At 51.3% G+C, this 19,225-nt stretch overlaps 2 protein-coding genes across 2 annotated transcripts in view; both read right to left on the bottom strand.

The window, feature by feature from the left end:
• Window positions 1-1,748: 1,748 nt before the first annotated feature.
• CYP26C1 (cytochrome P450 family 26 subfamily C member 1) lies at window positions 1,749-9,985 on the bottom strand. Its single transcript, XM_072870349.1, has 6 exons — window positions 9,794-9,985; window positions 9,494-9,718; window positions 9,067-9,342; window positions 7,240-7,395; window positions 3,174-3,680; window positions 1,749-2,889 (listed from the first exon to the last, which is right to left on the bottom strand). Exons 1-6 carry the CDS (start codon window positions 9,983-9,985, stop codon window positions 2,527-2,529), a joined length of 1,719 nt encoding a protein of 572 aa, XP_072726450.1. The 3' UTR covers window positions 1,749-2,526.
• A 904-nt stretch (window positions 9,986-10,889) lies between these two features.
• The window catches only part of EXOC6 (exocyst complex component 6), a 96,790-nt gene continuing 88,454 nt past the window's right edge, over window positions 10,890-19,225 (bottom strand). Inside the window, exons 21-23 of the mRNA XM_072870798.1 lie at window positions 13,001-13,113; window positions 12,501-12,512; window positions 10,890-12,042 (exon numbers count right to left, since the gene is read on the bottom strand). Coding sequence (XP_072726899.1) covers window positions 11,910-12,042; window positions 12,501-12,512; window positions 13,001-13,113 — 258 coding nt within the window. The 3' untranslated portion in view covers window positions 10,890-11,909. The remainder of the gene's footprint in view (window positions 12,043-12,500; window positions 12,513-13,000; window positions 13,114-19,225) is intronic.

A 19,225-nucleotide genomic window follows, 5' to 3' on the forward strand; every position in this document is an offset into this window, starting at 1 on the left:
CTTTTCCCTCCCTGTTACTTTCCCTTCCTTGCTCCCAGACAAGCTCAATAAACGCTGGAAGTTGTGTGTGCGCGTTTGTGTGTGTGTGTGTGGAAGATGTCACTTTTAATTATTACTTTTCTGACAACGCATCACGCGGGAGCCTCCCTCCTCTTACCATGCCTTGCGGGAGCGGGGCTGCCCGGCTCCGCAGCCCCTTGCCCAAGAGGGACCCCCCCGCGGTGCTTCCTCGCCCCGGAGGCGCGCAGCCCCTCGGGGTACGGCGCGGCTCCCGGCGATGCTCCGCGGGGCCCGGGCGGCGCTGGCCGGGAGCGGCGGCCGCGCCCTGACCCGGCTCTCTCCCCTCGCCGGGCGCTGACCCGCTTGTGACCTACAACACGGACCGTGACATCTGCGTGAACCCGGCCGGCAACCGCGCCAAGTTCACTGTCTATCAAAATAACGAGATACGGTGGCCTGAGCACCGATAATTGCCACAGGAAGGCTTTATTATCTCCCCAGCTGTGTATTCCCCAGCCATTCGCTCGAAAAGAATCAAATGGTAAAAGAGTGAAAGGGATAATTAAAAACATCTTGGAAGGGGGTCAAGAAATTAACAGCCTAATATGAACAAACTTTGATTACAAGTAACGATTATTACACTTCATTTGTAAATGCTCGTGTTTATCTGCAAACAAAATCAGTTTCAAGTTTGTTTTTTTTTTAACTAGATTCATGTTACATTTTTCAGCGGGTGGCTACCGGGCTCGTTAGCGCTCGGGGTAATTTTTAAGTGTGCTGCTGGAGGAGCCCCGGCCCTCCCGCACCCGGTGCTGGGCGCTGCAGGTCCAGCCCTGCCCGCAGCCCTGCCCGCAGTGGGAGCCTGCGTCGCCCGCGGGTCACAGCCACGCCAGCAGCTCCTCCTAATTAGTCATTAAAGTTAGTCATTGCCACTTGCAGCCACCACCTACTGATTTCACCTCTGATAACCAGAAAGATTCACCTTTCAGGACAAGGTCAGGAGGGGCAGAGCTCTGGGTCACTACGGGGTTGACCTGCCAACAGCACTTAACTCAGCCCTGCAGTTCAACCTCTTCCAGATTTGACCTGGCACGTTTGGGAGCCACGTTTCTGCCCCAGGTAGCCTTGTGCTCGCTGTGCAGCCCTCTGACAGCTAACGGCAGCGCACGCCCTGCTGCAGTGCCCCAGCATGGATGTGCAAGGGGGACTGGCCAGGGCGAGCTCGTTTGTAGCCTGGCATTGAAGCAGGACGATGACAGATTCAGGGGACAGGAGAGCTCCCCAGAGCCTTTCCAAAGGGACTCTGTCCTCATGCCACATTTCTGCCCTTGCAGGTCAAGCTGCTGCTGGTTCTTCACACAGATGACACCGCGCCACCAGGCCCAGGATGCACTGGAGAGACAAGGCTGATGATTTACCCCACTGCTTCGACACAGGACGCGTGACAGTGGGGAGCAGAGGTGAAGCTGAAAGGAGCTTATAAATGCATTGCAGTGGAGCAAGGATCTGGGTCCAGCTCTGTTCTCAGTACACAAGCAACAGGACTCGCTTCATTTTACATGGGAGAGAAATACCCCGTGTCTCAGCAAGGCAGGTGGTACTCAAAAGCCACTTAAAAAAGGTGCCCTCAGCACCCAGACTTAGCCCCAGGTACCACCCCCTGGATGGACGCACAGACCTGCTGTCCTGGGACTTTCCCTGGCAGAGCTGCAAATGGCCCCTCTGCAATGTGAACAGCATCAGGAACAGGGGACTTTCTACCACAAAGCAACATATTCAGAAATGTCCATTTTTCAAATGTTTATTCCCCAAAGCCCCCTCTCCTGCTTCAGTCCAATCCCTCAGTCAGGCTGCAGCTTCATGGCAGACCCTGAGCAGCAGCACAGCGCTCAGGCACAACATACACAGCTACTACTGGGTGAATGAGAGATGTCCTCTTTGTGCCGGCTCTAATGGGAAGTGCAGGAATGAGATTAAATATTTACAATAAAAACCACTTTACACTCTATTATTCTAGCTACAGCTGATGCCGTGGATGAGGCAGCCCTGGCTTGTGTTTTCCTGCAGAGCCTCCCATCTTCCCTCTTTTTACATCTAAAAAGCTACAGTGTGCAGGATGTTTGTCCTGCCTTTCCTATAACACACTCACAGGAGATAACCCTGGGACAGAAAAGCTCTGGGAGCCTTCGCTGTGGGGCTGAGAGTTTTGCTCCCCACCCCTGGTGGCTGGAGACCTGCGTGGGGCAGGCACTGGCTGAGCCCCCATGGGCGGATGCTCCCTGCCAGCAGCTTCAGCGGGTTTTGCCCCCGGGCTGGGGCTGAGGCTCACCTCGGTGCTCAGGAGCAGGACTCTGCAAGACCCTCCCTACCAGCTTGCGCACCAGGATGGGAAACATAAAAAAGACCTTTGGGGTTTTGCTCTGCAGTGACCCAGTGCCATACCCAGCCTGGGGCAGCAGAGACCTGCTCCCGGCAGCCATGGAGGGGCATCGACGCCAGGGCTGAGGGGGACAGCGTACCCCTGGCTCAGGCCTCGCTGCCGCGGCCTCGCTGCAAGAGGTGGAAGTAGAGCTGCAGCCCGTCGTCGACAGGGTGCACGATGGGCACTGTTTGCATGGCAGGGTAGCTAGGGGTGGCCAGCTCCCAGCGGGCTGTGCTGACCAGCTCGATGGCCAGCAGCTTGAGGATGGCCTGCGCCAGCTCCTTGCCGATGCAGCTCCGTGCCCCGCCGCCGAAGGGGATGTAGTGGAAGCGGCCCATGGCCTCCGTCCGGGCGGCACCGAAGCGGTCTGGGTCAAAGCCACCGGGAGGGCTCTGGTAGACGGCAGCTGTCTCATGTGTGTCACGGATGCTGTACATGACGCTCCAGCCTTTGGGGATCTGGTAGCCCTGGGGGTTGAGATAAGAGGGGAGGAGAGGAGCATTACATACCTGTGCAGCCGGCTCTGCTAGTGGAGGGTGAGCAGAGGATGCCTGGGTACAGCCCCACCTCATTGCCCATCTGCTCTGCAGCTCCTTTTCTCCCCAGCCCAGCTGGGACCCACAGAGGTTGCTGGGTGACACCTTCCCCTGAGCTACACTGCCAAGCACCACCACTGTGCTGGACACAGGGTGCTTGCAGGCAGTGGCAGGCAGCAGCTCCCTAGCAGCCCGTCTTCGTGCGAGGCACTTACATCCAGCTCAAAAGTCTGCAGCGCTGTCCTGTAGCCTCCAGAGACGGGGGGCAGCACCCGCAGCACCTCCTTAATCACACAGTCCAGGTAGCGCAGGCGGCTCAGCTTCTCCAGGTTGATGTCCGAAGGGCAGCGACAGCTCTGCCCTGACGGCGCCCGGAGCTGGGGGCCAGCACAGGGACTGCTCTGGGGGAGGGTGGGCTCCGGTGGGGCACGGGGCTGGGGGGAACCTTCCTCCATTGGGCCTGGGGGCTGGCTCTGGTCCTTGCAAGCATCTTTGGCCGTGGGGCAGAGAAGTGGCTTCTCGCTGTCCTGGCTCTGGGTGATCAGGGTGTCCCCGCAGGGTCCCACAGGGCAGTGCTCACACTGCTGGTACAGCTCGTGGGACATCAGCTCCTGCCTTATTTTTTCAATCACTGAGGGGTGCTTCAGTAGCAGGAGGATCAGAGAGGTGCTGGCACTAGCCGTGGTGAAAAAAGCAGCAAATATAAGCTCAATCGCTGACTCCTGGGAGAGGAAGGAAGGTGACAAGTTTGAATGCCATTTTAAACTGATTGTGATTCAGACTGTCCTCACCTTTTGCAGGTTTTTGTCCCTGTGCAGAGGGCTCTGGCCCCTCCTCTGCTCTCCACAAACCTGCACCCACCCTGGTTGGCAGGGACCAAAACAAGACACCCTTGTTCTTCCATTTCTGCACGAACTGGACATCCCCTTGCCAAGCAGCTGATGCAGAAACACAGCTGACATGAGTACACATCACCTCCAATCCAGCTCTTCTGAGCTTTCCTCCCAAGATTTACAAATTTTAAAGAAACATTTTAACATGCATTTTAGCATACTGAGTGAAGTTAATTTCAAGCATTATGCTTTTTACCTTCATCTGCCAATTCCCCTTTGCACCCAGGTTGAGGTTATGAGGCTGTGTGTTTATGCATAAACCCTAGGTGCACTGGCAGCTAAAATGGGTTGCATTTGATCCATCTCCAGTTATAATCCACCATTTGCTTGCCTGGGAGGGGACTCAAACCAACAGAGTCGAAAGCAGAAACACCTCCCTGCTATAGCAGGTCAGCCCAGGAGGTGCTGTAACTGGCAGGGAGCTCTCCCGCAGGGATGCACACAACCAGGCAAAGGACTTGCTCGCTTTTCAAGCTTCACAGCTTGAAGTACAGCAGTACTGGTAGCTCTGTAGCAGATGTGTCCATAACAAGTTAGGATTTTAACCAGCTCAGACAGACCACAACACAGTCAAATCCGTAATACGTGCCTTGTCCCAGCTCATGGATCCCCATGCAGCCTCCCAGTCTTTCCGGGACTGTCTGCAGGGTCTATATGGCACAGCATATGCCAGGTTGCTGCGGGCTGTTTGCAGCAGCCCGTGATCAACTTTTGGAAATTGTTTTCCAAAAGTTAAGGGTTGCCTGGAGCTGGGTCATGGCATGTTATGTCTCTGACAGCAAATATAATGCTCAAACTTACAGCATGATCTGAAGGTGCCAGCAGCTCCGTAGCACAGGGCTGGGAGCGCTGAGGCCAGAGGCCAGACCCAAAAGCCACGGGAGAAGCCCAAGGGAGGAGCACAGGGAGCTGCCACCCTGGGAGGGGCTGGGACCTGGCTGGCACTACCGAGCACTAATGGCTCCAGCCCAGGGGCAAAGCGGAGCAAAACCCCCCAGGGAAACAGAGCAGTTTCCTTTCACACAGCTCTGTGTCTGGATTTTAAATTGTTCTGACACAACTGGTTTCTGGAGAGGTGAAGCCAAAAACACAGGGAAGGACACCTGAAGCCTGAAGGTACCTGGAGCCACGTGTGGTAAGGTCAAGGGTAACGTAACAAGGATTACTCTTTGCTACCGTCCCCAGCGCCATATATTGGCTGGACTAGATGCTTTTGCCAAAGTGCAGCTCTCAGGGACATCTTCCAGCTGAAATAAAACCTCTGAAATAACAAATCCCTGTCGACCCCTATCACACCTCCTGCAGGCGTTAGCAGGAATTTTTACATTCACAAGGTAGCAGACCCAGACGAAAAGAAATCTCTCAGTTCCACCACTTGCAATTAAAACCCAAGACATTTCAATAACATGCAAGGAATTTAGGGCAGGCTCTGTGACTTGAAGTAACAGCCCTTATGACTCCCTGGATCAATCTCTGACAGTGCTGCTACGTAAGTTGTGACACCGAGCTGCTGACTTTCCCTCCCTGCTTTTACAATGCCAACATAACCGGTGATGGGGAGGCAGCATCTTCCCACAGCTTCACCAGTATTGTCCCTGTGCTACAGCCCGACTCCCCTCCCTGGGAGGCAGGACTGGCGGTGTTTCGGTTCCACCCATCCAGCCAGTGACAGCACTATTATGTGGGATGGGTTTTTTTAATTCTTCCAAGGTTTTAAAACAGTACTTTCAGCAAAGTGATATCTTTTTAATGACGTTTACATTCCTAGGGTCCTGCTGAGTTCATGCCAGCAGTGCAAATCACAGTGTATTTAGGAAAATTTCTGGGAAAATGGTTCTTCAAAATCATTTGAACAAAAAGCAAATTAGTAACTAGTGTGTGCCAGTGTTTGGAGTGTCTCTCAAAGTCAGACATATCCACGACTCTGAGACAGCTTTGGACTTTTTATCCAATTACACCATTTCACTGGATGAGAGCTCTACTACTGTTTTATTAGAGTGGAGAATATTGCCATAATTGTAAGCGTAGGCAGTTCAGTTCGCAAGACATTTTCTTAAATACAGACAAGGTAGAAATTTTCTAACTGTAAAGGTACAGGACAGCATATGAATATACTATCATTTGAATCAGCTGGCCCGAGGTTACTGCCATGTCACTCCATGTTACGTTTAATATCCCCTTATTCCACTTGTGGTCAGAGCCAGGGACATGATGAGAGATCATGTAATTATTCATGTGTAATATCCACATGAACACTGACAGAGATTAATCAGTCTTAATCAATCATATTTTGAATTTGGCAATTATTAAAAAAAATTAATTATAATAAAACTCATTCTATTAGAATAAATAATATAATAAATAATTATAATAAAATTACTTTAAGAATACATGCTGGTTCTAATTGTATCTAATAGTTGCTGTAAAGTCTTTCAAATATTTTAGATTTAGAGATTCCACTTTTACAAAATATTTATAAAATATTAGTCTTTAGATAGTTTTCCTTGAATAGCTAAATTAACAGTTAAACAATGTATGTTCAATACTTCTGAACTATATTCAAATACTTTTAAACTATATACATCTGCTATACCCATGCAAAACTGCTTCAAAACTTGTTACATAAATGCAGTGGCATCTGTCATTGACTGACACCAAGTGACCTGGAGCTATGAATGATGCAGTACTAATGACAATTTTTTCCCAAGATCGTTGGCAAAATACTCTTCTCATTCAGTTGGTAGTTTTGGCTCAGTAAGGACTACTGGGTTCAACCCTAAGTCACAGTGATGCATCATGTTGCATCATAGCACTCCACAAGCTAGTTGATCTAATTAATGACGAGGTGATAGGGAATGACCCGGAATCCATCATTCCATCCCTGGACCCATTTTGATAAATCAACTCAGGGATTTCTGGGCTCGCAGCCCCAAGGCATACAGCGACATGATCTACACACTGCACTATGCCAGATGCTGGGGGATGTTTGAGGAGCACACGACTAGCTCTAAACATTTCCAAGATAGTATCTTGGAGGTTACTGAGCGCACACTGACGTACAGAGCCTTAGCACAGCCACATAACCCTATCAGCATCCTAAGTCAGGCTGAAGCCTGGTGGCCATGAAGAAGGTAGAAGAGGCGTTTATTCCCTTTTTAAATACCAGCTCTCCTCTAATGCAAAGACACAATCCTACAAGAGCACATGAGCATGCTGAGTCCAGGCTTTCTCGCTTGTGCTGGAGATGGTGTCCTCAGAGTTGGTAGGAGGAGCACGGGAGCCAGCGGCTGGTGGTGGGTCCCCACACAACCCTTCTCTTGCCCCTCAGCCCAGGTCTCTCAAACAGCCACCGAGTCAGAAGGGACACTGCAAGGGGGGTTCTCCTTACCTTTAGCTCCTGCATGGTGAATTCTTTGCCATGCTCCTTGGCACTATTTATTATGAAATCCAGAGCATCGCTGTGATCTTCTGGGTTGTTTCTCTGCAGTTTTTCCTGTATAGCCTTCTCCATAAACTCATGTAGCATGTCCCGTGCTTTGATTCCCTGTGGGAGGCAGACACAGTTCAGGAGAGCCTTAGGAACCGCCCCCCCTCTCCAGGGAGACTGGGGGACCCCAAGTGTGGCAATCCTTAATCCCAGGGTCTGTAACAGCAAGGACTGTTTAATCTGTTGCCCAGCCCCAGAGCCTTGCAAGAGTCAGCAGTTTGGGGGAACTGCTGCAAATTCTGTTGCCTTGTTGTTGTGAATCAAATACAACAAGTCCTAGGAAACACTCTGAGAGGAAAAGACAGCAGTAAACCCACGGTACCGAGTCCAGAGGCATCTGCGCTGAACAAACCCACAGTCGTGTCAGGTCCAAAAGAAGCTTGTCCAAAGGGACAAGAAGAGGTAACTTAATAAAACTGAGTCCAAGCAGCAAGGCACATCTGAGACAGGAACAAATGAGTGGCTTTACCAGCACATAGTAGATAAAGACACATTAATGACACCCAGCTCATCTCCAGTTGTGTTGCACTCCTGTGCAGCAAAACATTTAGGTAAGATCTCAGCAAGTCAAGTGATCAGCACTCTCTTTGCAAAGTGGGATGGATGGAGTCACAGAGTGTGTGGCTCTGTATCAAGATGCCTCCTGCAAAAGCCAGAAGGACCAGAGATTTGGGACGAAAAATGGCCATGACCAGATGTTGGGAAGAAGATACAAAGGCTGAGATTTGGGGTGGGAAGGGCTGGGACAAAGGAAACAGGGCAGGGAGCAAGGGGAAAGACAAGGGGACCTAAATGCAAGTTGAAGAGGTTGGTCTGGGGCCAGAAAGGCTGTGGCTGACCTTAGAGAGGGCAGGGGTGGTTAGGATAGGGGGTGAAAGCTCACACTGGTGACAATCTGCAAAGGGAAACTGGACAGGGAAAACAAGAGCTTTGAACTGGTGGAGAAGAGCAGCAGGAAGGCTGGGGGAGAACTGGGACTGGCTGGGTAAGGCAATCCGGTGGGGCAGACCTCACAGTGGAAATAAGAGATTGGGCAAGACCTGGCTAAAAGGGGCAGGAGACTTGAGCTGTGGTAAGGGTGGAGAACCCAAAGCCAGAGGAGGGAACGCAGACTGAAATGGGAGAGGGGGGGTGGGACACAGGACCGATACCTAGAACAGGAGTGTGGAGAGGCAGGCAAAGAGGGGCAGGGCAGCAGGGAAGAAACTGCGGGTTGAAAGAGGCAGAGGAGACTGTCCCTCTGCCACGTTGCCCTCCAGGACCCCTTGCTGTCTCTCTGCTGCTGGGGAAAAAGGGACCAAGGACCATAAGAGGGTCTCAAGTTCTTGGCCTGCCCTGAGGTGCACAGGGAGTGCTAACCTGGGGTGCGCTGTGCCCACCTGCCTTTGTGCTCATGCCCACAGACCCCTCTGCCATGGGCTGACATGAGTCCAGGTGGGATGAGATGGAACAGGACCAGACATGATGGACTAACCAGAGCCAGCAGAGGCAATGTATGGGGTGAGAGAGGAGAAGAGCCCTGTGCTGCACAACGAGCTGAAGCCAGTGCCTGGGGGGTGCTGGAAGCCAACCAGGAGCAGGTGAGAAGTGCAGAGAGAAGGGGAGACGGCTGAGGTGGGCAAGACACCAGGCCCTCAGACCTGGAACAGGGTGCTGCAGATGTCCTGGCCCATCGGAAGTGCCCCTTGGCGAGCCTGGGGACAGGGGGAGCAGGGCAGGCAGCAGTACCTTGCGCAGCCCGCTGAAGGGTATGTTGAGGGGCAGGGAGAAGAGGTTCTCCACCAGCTGTTCAAAAGTTTTGGCCAGGTCCTTGAACTGCTTTTCCTCCAGGCGGAGCCCCAGCAGAATCCGAGCTGCAATGCGGAAAGTTAAGGTTTTAGCGGAGGAATAAACTGCGATGGAGCCTGGCTCCATGCACCAGCCCCGCAGCTCCCAGCTCACAACCTTCTGGATCCGTGGCAGGTAGCTCTCCAGGGCGGCGCGGCTGAACACTCTGGCCAGGATCTAGGAGGAGAAGGGGGGGGGTCAGAGGCAGGTGGTTAAAGCGGGGCGTCCCACGTGCCACCGAGGCCCAAGACTGGGCAGGAGGTGCTGCCTGGGCTGCGTGCTGTGCCGCCTGGGCTGCATGTTGTGTCAGGGCGGCTGCGAGGCTCACCTTGCGGCGCTGGCGGTGCAGGTCACCGATGGAGCCAAGCAGGGTGTGGGAGCCCAGGATGATCTGGGTGCTCTGGGGCCACTGCGTGCTGACCAGTGTGTGCTCGCCCAGCAGGATCTTGCGGATGTTCTCAGCGCCCGTCACCCGCACCACCGGCCGGCCTAGGAGGTGGGTCTTGAAGACATTTCCGTACCTCTCCCGCCGGGAGCTGTGGAAGCGGGAGCCCTGGGGACGAGCTGCAGGTCAGCCCGGGGCTCTCGCCAGCCCCTTTCCACCCGCTCCCCGTCCCCTGCGCCTTACCTGGAGCAGCCAGTGCAGGGTCTCCCCGAAGAAGGGCCAGCCCATGGAGCCCTTGGGCAGGGGCAGGGCGCTGGCGCGGTCCCGGCTGAGGCTCCAGCGCAGCGCCCACAGGTGCCGGCACAGGGTGACCAGCAGCGCCAGGGCCAGCAGCGCCAGCGCCGCCGCTTCGGGCCAGGAGAGCCCCGCCGGCATCCTCCTCTCGGGCGGCGGGAGACGGGGCGGGCGCGGGGCGGCGGCGGGTCCCCGCCCCGGGGGCTCGGGCGGCTCGGGGGGGCGGCCCCGGCGGCTGTCAACGGCGGGGGGGGAGCCGGGCGCCCCGCGACTCCGCTGCCGGCGGCGGGCGCTGCGCGGCTGGCCCTGCCGGCTGCTGCCCGCCCGGCCCCGCTCGCCTCCTGCTGCCCGTTCGCCCCTCGGCCACATTTATATAGATATTGGCCACTTGCGCCCGATCCACCTTCGGAGATGACGTATCCGCTGCATATTTAAGCAGCGCGGCCAAGTGCGGTGATTGGAGCGGGAGAAGCGCGGACAGTGACTGAGGGGCGCGGGGACGCGGCCAGGCCGAGCGGGCGAGGCCGGGGCAGCCCCCTCTCCTCAGGGCTGGGGGCCCGGCGCCCCGCTCCCGCCCCCTGCCCGGCCCCTCGGGGCGCCCCCCCCGACGGCACGGCCCGGCACGGCCGGCCACGGCCCCCCCGCCCCAGCCAGGCCGGCTCCGCGGCGGGACGGCTGCCCCTCGGCGCGGGGTGCCCCTCTGCGCCGCGTCCCGCCGGCAGCCCCCAGGCTCCCCCTCGGGCCAGCCCTTCCCGCCGTCCGCGGAAGGCAGCGAGTCCCGTCCCGGGCTCCCCCGACGGGGGAAGGTCCCAGCCCCGCTCCGCAGGCCCCGCCGCCCCCCGCTGCCCCGGACTGCAGCGGCAGCCGGGGGTATCCCGCAGCCCCCCCCGGGCCGCACCCCTCTGTCGGGGCCGCCGGGACCCCCGCCCGCCTTCCCAACGGGGGTAAATCACCGAAGAGCAGGGACCTGTACAGGTCCCACCGAAACCAGCTCTGAGGTGCGTCCCAGGGCGTAAAATTAAACAGGAATACGGGTGAGGTTTATATTACTGTATTTAGACTGTCAATAACTTAAAAATACAGCGAAAATGTACATTATTTTTACATGTTCCATTTGGTTTGTATTTGTTAGACATTCTCTTTGTGTCTAAAATAGCCAGGAGGGGACAGTGCAAAGAGACGGGTGGTGGGACAAAATGCTAATCGCTGGGATGGGTCTGGCGGTAGAAAGCACGTACTGACAAACAGATGCGGCACGAAACCAACAGTGGCAAATCTATTCCTTACTGCAACCTGGGGAAAAGAACCCGGGATCTTACAAAAGTACAGTTAGAAATAGTAACCCTGAGGAACAAAACCAAACCAAACCAAACCAAACCAAACCAAACCAAACCAAACCGTCACATTATAAAGAACTCGAATGGTTATTTACATTCACGACCTCAAGATTAAATCCTTTTGGAGAACAAAAGCCTATAAGCCCTAATGCTAAATAAATATCAAGTCCAGTTCTCAGGTAGTTTTCAAAGGTACTAAAAAATCAGAAGATTTTTTTCATACCTCCAGACTACAAAAATCTGGTATACAAAATTATGTCCAATCACTTTAAGGCTAATATACATTTAATGCAGGAAAACGATAGGCGGCCTCAAAACGCAAGTATCTCAGTGCTTAAAAAACATTAAATTAGGATTCCTCCAGAAAACAGCAACTAAGGGATCATCTCTCAAATAATTCCTACCCAGAGCAAAATTTTGGACACCATGTCTGCAGATATTTAAATAACGTATTTACAGTTCAGCTGTCCCATGTACAATACGATTGAGCTGGTTTTTATTGTACAGTCTCATTTTTCACCATTTGTTTACAATATACAAAATAGTATTCGATCCATTAAAAATACATACAAAGAATTGTTTGCTGACGACTCTGTGTGCAAGCCATCTACTGCATTTTTCTTTTGCTCAGTCAAACGAATGTCCTAACTGATATCACTGTTTGCTTAGTAGAAATAGTGGCTAAGAAATACCTCTTGGCACGATGAGATACCGTCGATTTAACAGGCCTATGTGTGCTGGGACATACCATTCACTAAACTCCTAAGTTGCTTTACTACAGTCTCTATCAGCTTCTGCTTGTCACGATCATTCTTCCTGAACTGAGCAAAAATGTTGTTCTTTTTGCTAGAGTCTTTCATTCTGAAGAAATAAAAAAGCAAATGACACAGACACGTTAGAAACATCATTTGAAAAGGAAAAATCCGACTATTTAAATGGGTTTACTTTTGTTCCTCTTTCGATCTTTCTCCTAATAAGAACTGAAAGATTACAAAACCTGTTATCTATATGTTCTTAAATTAAACGTTCACAATGTGGAACTCGTCTTAACAAATATTACTTCACAAATCGCCCGTAAGTATTAAGCAAATACCGCTTTGGCAGGAAACTGGCCCTACCAACTGCGTTAGGAGAGAAGCAAACCAGAAAACCCGTCAGTATCATCTGCTTCCATGGTCAGTTCAGACTCAGCGAACGGGCGTGTTTTGTTCACCGTCAAATTACCCGATGTCGTTATTGCTAATCTCCCGTACCACTGGATTTAAAAACGAAATTCGGGCAATTAAATAAATTGAAGCAACAATATAGGTGATACGTACCCTCTGTGAACTCTGCAAAACACATATGCATCGCAGGCAGGAGAGGAGAGAAAACACCGTTAGAGAATGCCTTTAAATCACAGTGTGTTTTGACGCAGTTTTTCAAAGCAGGTTGATCCTCGGCGGGAGGCAACGCGTCCTCCCCGACCCACCCGCCGGGCCGGCCGAAACGCTCGCACCGGCTTTACCACGGCAAACCCCCACGCGTTTCCCTCCCCTAAAGCGGCAACTGAGGCAGCCGCAAGCTGCTACCGGGGCTCCGGCACCGCCCGCGCCTCTGCGCGGCTCTCGGCACCCGGGACCGGGACCGGGACAGCGACGCGCTGCCGCCCGGCTCCCGCCGCCGCAGCTCCCGGGAGGGCGGCCCCGGCCCCGGCCCCGGCGCCGCAGCCGCCCCGTGGGTGCCGGGCTCGGAGCGCTGCGGCGCCCGGCCCTGCCCCGCGCCCGCCCCGCCGCCGCCCGCATCCCGGCGCCGGCAGCTCCCGGCCCCCCGCACTTACTTCTCCAGGAGCGTGAGGGCCGTGCTCGGATTGACCCGCAGGTATTTGGAGGTGGCCTGCCCGTAGTCAGCCAGGTAGGTGGACCAGTCCCACACCATGAAGAGGTCCAGGAGCTGGGGGGGAGAGGCGGCTGAGGGAGCGCGGAGCGGCTCTGCGGGCGGGAAGCGCCCGCCCGGCCCGGGCCCGGCCGCATCGGCCGCAGCCCCTCGCCGGGAGCCCAGCCGACAGCCCCTTCACCTGCCCGTGTCTTTCTTTAACGCCTTCTCGCCTCCCTCCGTGCACTGGGAGGCGGCTGTGCAGGTTCGGCCCTAGGAGGGGATGCTAATGGCTTCAGGCTTTGCTGTTTCGGGGACTTGCTTTACCGTGGGGAGGGAGAAGGGGATACTCGTGTCGGTGGCTGCTCACAGTAATTTAAACCAGAGGTTCAGGTAGTCTCAATTAAGTGAATTAAACAAACCCCTGCTGCACTCTCCATGGCGACTGATCCCCGTGACTCAGCCCCAAGCCCTGGGCACACTTCTGGCCCAAACAAACCCCAAACACTTCAATGGGGGAACAAAAAGCCTCCAAATGCAGTCCAGCGTCTGGCCGCAGTTTCGAATCAGGCCTTTGACTCACAATCTCGGAGCTGCTGTTCAACAAAACAGCTTGCTTTTACAAGCAGACGCGACGCCTCACCTCCAGCGGCCAGTACCCTCGCAGCCCTCAAAGCCTAATTCCCCCTCCGCCATCACGGGCGTGGGCCAGGCACTGCCGGGCGCCCTGCCCAGGCTGCCCGGGGCCAGGGCACAGGCGGCCCCACTCAGTGGAGCCTTTCCCACGGCTACCTGCGGGCTGGCGGGCCCCACTCCCATTGACGTCAATGGCGGGGTGCCCCAGCTTCCCCCCGCGTCTGATGCCTGGCCTCATCCTGCTGCAGAGGGCTAACGCGGGCTTGTTCTCAGGCTGCCCGCTGTTAGCCAAACCTACTGTTAAAATAAGCATGGGGAACCATTAGCAACCCTTTGCCCTGGCTCACGGTGCCCATGGCTGCTCTGCTGAGCTGGGTCTTCACTGTAACCTAGAGCCCCTGCTTGCCTGTAGGCCTTGCTACATCAGTAAGGCCTGGAAAGGTGGGATGGAACAGGATTTTCCGCAAAAAAACCCCACTTTAAGAAACATAACGGACTACTGCAGGTCATACCATTTTGCTATTTAAATAAAGAACCCTTTTCACTCTAAACATTTGCTTCTGCTAAGCCAGACCAGAGCTGTTACAGCGGGGGCACAACAGCAGCGGCCCCTGCTCCCACGGGCAGAGCTGCAGCAGGCGCCCGCTCCTCTGACTTCTCAGGGTACACTAAGAGCAGGACTGCACCTCTTGCCTTGCCTTACTCAAAACCTCTCAGTCTGACAAAACGTCACAGATCTCCAGTAATGCTCATCCCAAACATTATAACACCAACCTAATTACAAAGTAAAAGCATACACCTGGTCTTCACAGCTTCAAATTTATACCCTTTTTTCCTCCAAATTTTTCCACTTCCTAACTCCTTTCTTATGCTATTGTTGTGGTTTAGCCCCAGCCGGCAGCTAAGCACCACGCAGCAGCTCGCTCACTCCCCCCCGGCGGGATGGGGGAGAGAATCGGAAGAGCAAAAGTAAGAAAACTCGTGGGTTGAGATAAGAACAGTTTAATAATTGGAACAAAATAATAGTAATAATAATAATGAATTATAATGAGAAGGGAAACCACGAGAGAGAGAGAGAGAGAGAAACAAAACCCAAGGGAGGGAAAAAAGGGGGAATAATAATAATAATAATAATAATAATAAATTATACAACCACTCACCACCCACCGACCAATGCCCAGCCAGTCCCCGAGCAGCGATCGCTACCCCCCGGCCAACTCCCCCAGTTTATATACTGGGCATGACATCATATGGTACGGAATAGCCCTTTGGTCAGTTTGGATCAACTATCCTGGCTGTGCCCCCTCCCATTTCTTGGGCACCTGGCAGAGCATGGGGAGCTGAAGAAAAAAAAGTCCTTGACCAATGTAAACACCGCTTAGCGACAGCCAAAACATCAGCGTGTTATCAATATTATTCTCATACTAAAATCCAAAGCACAGCACTATACCAGCTACTAGGAAGAAAATTAACTCTATCCCAGCCGAAACCAGGACAGCTATTTTCAAATAAAGTGTCTAATTTAAATAAATTATTTTCTAATTAATTACCCCTTCCATATTTGTAGTATAGTCTTTTATGAATACCTGGCTTTACAATGGACCGCTGACACAGTTACTGCTCTGTCGTTCCAAAGTCCTCCAGGGGCCATTACAAACCTCAGTGACATCTAGATTTTACATTTGACTATCTCATTTGGGTGAAAGCTGTATAAAAAGCACAGAGGCTATTTAATTCTCTACTGACTACATATCCATGATAGTCATCAAGGTCAAATGCAAATAGTTCTTTCTCACAAAGCACTTTATCAGGATGGGCACCATCAATTCTCCTACTGAGCTGGAGAGAAGAGAACGTGCCTTTAGTTACGAAGCAAACAGACTTGGGAAGGCTCTGATAACTCAGGAATTAGTGGCATTTGTGAAATCCATGGCCTCAGTTGCTGCTGCTTGTTACTCATCATTTCTTATTACCTGTGTCACAACAGCCGGTAGTGCCCAGTCCTCATAGAGGCTGTATGAAATATTCAAAAGCACGATCAAAAGAGCAGCAAGACAGGACAAGCAGATGCACAACACAAGTTGGGAGGATAAAACTGACAACCACAGGAACCCAAACTATATAATCTGGAGACTTCATATTCCCTCTCTCTTACAGAGAAGCAAACAGAATGTATTAATAAATAACTACTAATTACAATGCCACTTGTCAATGGGCTCCACATGGGAGATGGTCCTTAAGAAAGGACCATGCCAATACTCCTGCAGCAGTTGTGTTCAGTAAATCAAAGGTGAAAGGTTTCATTTCTTATCCCTATTGTAACACTGAAACTGAGGATTCTGGGTAAATCCTAAACAACCCTGAAGCTCTGTATTCTGTTAGCAACGTGTGGCCCAAAGCCATCAATGACTGATACAATTACAGCACTGACAAGTTAAAACAAACTTTCCTGCCAATATTGCATGAGCGATTTTCATACCATACTCCAGCGTTTGAATCAACCATCTGATTGTGTCGTGGCTCTGGGACATCTGTGATAGTGATGGCTGGGGTGGAAGATTACACCTCATTTGTCACCTGACCAAACACAGGTAGGCATGTCGGGCTCTAAACAGACCATGGAGTCTGTTGCTTTTAAACACATGAGGTAAAACAATGCCCCAAGAGAACATGAAGTATATCCTGTGCTCTCCAAGACAGTCCTGGGTCTAAAGATTGAACACCCTGAGAGACACTATCAGCAAGGGGGATGTACCCAGAGCCCCTTCCCTGCTTCACACTCAGTCAGAGCTGCACACAACCAGCCTCATGCTAATAAATCTCCTAAGTTAAAGCAGCTGTCAGGACATGTGGCAGGTAACACGAAGGACCAGAAACATGCAATCAAATGACACATGCCACCCAATCATAGCTCCTTTCCCTCCTTCTGCGCACGTGTTCAGGGGCTGCAGTGTAACAAACGTGCCCTGCTGCTGGAGTAAACGCAACAGAGCTGCAGACACTGCTGGAGACCGGACTGCTGCTGTGCACGATTATGCATTGTGCGTTTTGTCCCCCTCACAGCTGCAGTTCTGCACTGTGGCATATTGCTGTACATAATGGGCTTTGACAGCACGTACTGTACGCTGTGGGTGGGCAAGTGCTGCCTGGTGCTCAGCTCTTCGGATCTGTGTCCTGGCCATTCATATCACCTGCATCTGACTTGGCACTCGGCGGATGTACGGTCAATGCAGGCACTTTACAAGGGGAGCAGGTTGGCGAGCAGCCAACAGCAGCAAGGACAGTCTAGCAGAAGTGAGCTGCTGGTCCCACGACCATCACACGTGTATGGGAAATAACTTCAATCCACCCATACAGAGCTTCCCTCGAGCACAGCCCTGCATTCACCTCCACTCCTGCTCCCATGCTGCAGAGGTATCAACCCTGCAGTCTGCTTCATCTTCTGCTACTCTGTTCCTTTCTGATTTATACTGCCTTTTGCTACAAAAGTGTGTGCCTTATTTAAATGAACCATTTTAATTCCTCTTCCTTGTACAGAAAGACCTCTATTAAAGTGGGACTGTCTTGGCCACAGGCATATGATCTGGAAGATAGCCCATCCATTCAAAGATGCAGAAAAATATCTGGGCTACTTCATGTGATTTGAACATACTCTTGGAAAGAAAAAGCTGATAATGAATGCTGGCCTACCTAATCCTTTGGTAGATGATTTTTATTTTAGTAAAGGATAAAGTTATCTTGAAATTTATACATAAAGATTACTGAAAATAAGAGAAGAACATGAAGATGCAAAAAGTCTCGTTTTTAATTCATGCAAACAGATAGCTACATGCAATTCATCATGAGAACTTGGCCAACTCTTCAATAGAGGAGAAAAAAACCCCAACTTTTTCCCCTATATTTTTGCTGCATTTTCATTCACAATAGATACATATTAAAATGATTTTATAATGTGACAGGGACCAGGTGTGTGCAAAACCACGAGGAGAGAGACCAGTACACAGTACTCAAGGTGAAGATATAATGGAAATACTTTGTGGATTTGGCTTGACATGCTGACGTGACTCATACTGCAGAGATGAAATATGTGGGGTACGTTAAGTTCCACTGAAATAAAAGAAGGTTGTAAATCTCTGCAGTTTTAAATACTGTGACTACTACTAATGTGGAAAAAGAAAAATTGTATCAAGGGCAAGTCTAATCATAAAAGCATTAATTTTGCCAAAAAGAGTATCAACTACAATTAAAAAAAAACCCAAAAAACATTTAGGGGATTTAAGTTCAGATGAGCTCGCCCCACAGCTTCTCAGTTGTGAAGCATGAAGTACAGGAGAATTTGCTGGTTCTGTGACAGTAGTTCTTATCGTGGCAACTAGAATCAACCTATTAAAGGCCAAATTAAAGCAACATTTCCCTACTACTATTTTATCCACTAAAACTGTCGCTATTACCAAGACAATAACTGAGAATGAGATGTATTGTCTAGCAAGGAATGGTCCACACTGACATGCACTGTAGTAAGAGAAATATGTGCACAGAGTAGGTCCTGGCAATAAATATTTTCCTGCCTCAAAAATCAATCGAAATCCACACAGTGTAGCACATCGCACTGGTGCTGCTGGCTGTGACTTCTTCAAGGTTAGAATGTGCATTGTTTGCCTTGAAACTACAATAGGAAAAATGTTTATTTTGCACATGCATCTTTCCAAAGTTAACATGAACAGGAAATACTTCAAACCGGACAGAAAGGCAATCTCCCACTACTCTCAGAGTCTGGAGGGAGTGCAGACCATTAGCTGTTAGTCAGCTGCTCAGCCCCACCTAAGGAGCCACCTGTGGGTGCTCTGTCAGAACCAGCTTATGTGGCTGAAACACTGTGAAGCACCTAATAAACTAGATATATGCAAGAACAATGGCACTGTTGTACTCTCTTTATCCCATAACAACCATGAAAAGTAAGAATAAGCTAAGACAGGCAATGCTATACCTGCAAATTTTATAATGATGCAGAGTATGTCTCCCTAGGAGCAAGGGAACAGATCTTCAAGCCCTTCTGACTAGGAATAATTAACAAAAGAGTTTGCAGAGAAGTGCGTGCATCTATGTGTGTGAATCGCTACCAAAAAAGAAAGGAACAGGGAAAAGCTTTATCCTTTCTAGTATACCAGATGGAGTGTTCAACAGACTGTCCACTTACTTACAAGATAGATAGGGTATATGCCTCTGCCTTATTTAGAGGATTTGCCTCTTCTAAAGGTGTGATAGAAGGGGAACCTTTATCCAACATCTTGGGACCATCAAGGCTGATGATCAGAGAGCAGCATGTTCCTTTTACTGTATATGAAACAGTGTTTTCCTCTCAAACCACATTATCAGTCACATATGTACTTCTAACATTACAGATAACGTGAGGCCTTTGGTTGCTGTTCTACACTTGCATTTTGAATGATGCCCTACAATACGCTGATTTTCTAACTTTTTGTTCCTGTCTATGTATTTTCTAAATGCCTTTTACATTTCTAACATAAGCTCTTTCTGCTCAAAATAAACACCA

Source organism: Ciconia boyciana, chromosome 8, assembly GCF_034638445.1.
Source record: "Ciconia boyciana chromosome 8, ASM3463844v1, whole genome shotgun sequence".
NCBI classification, from domain to species: Eukaryota; Metazoa; Chordata; class Aves; order Ciconiiformes; family Ciconiidae; genus Ciconia; species Ciconia boyciana.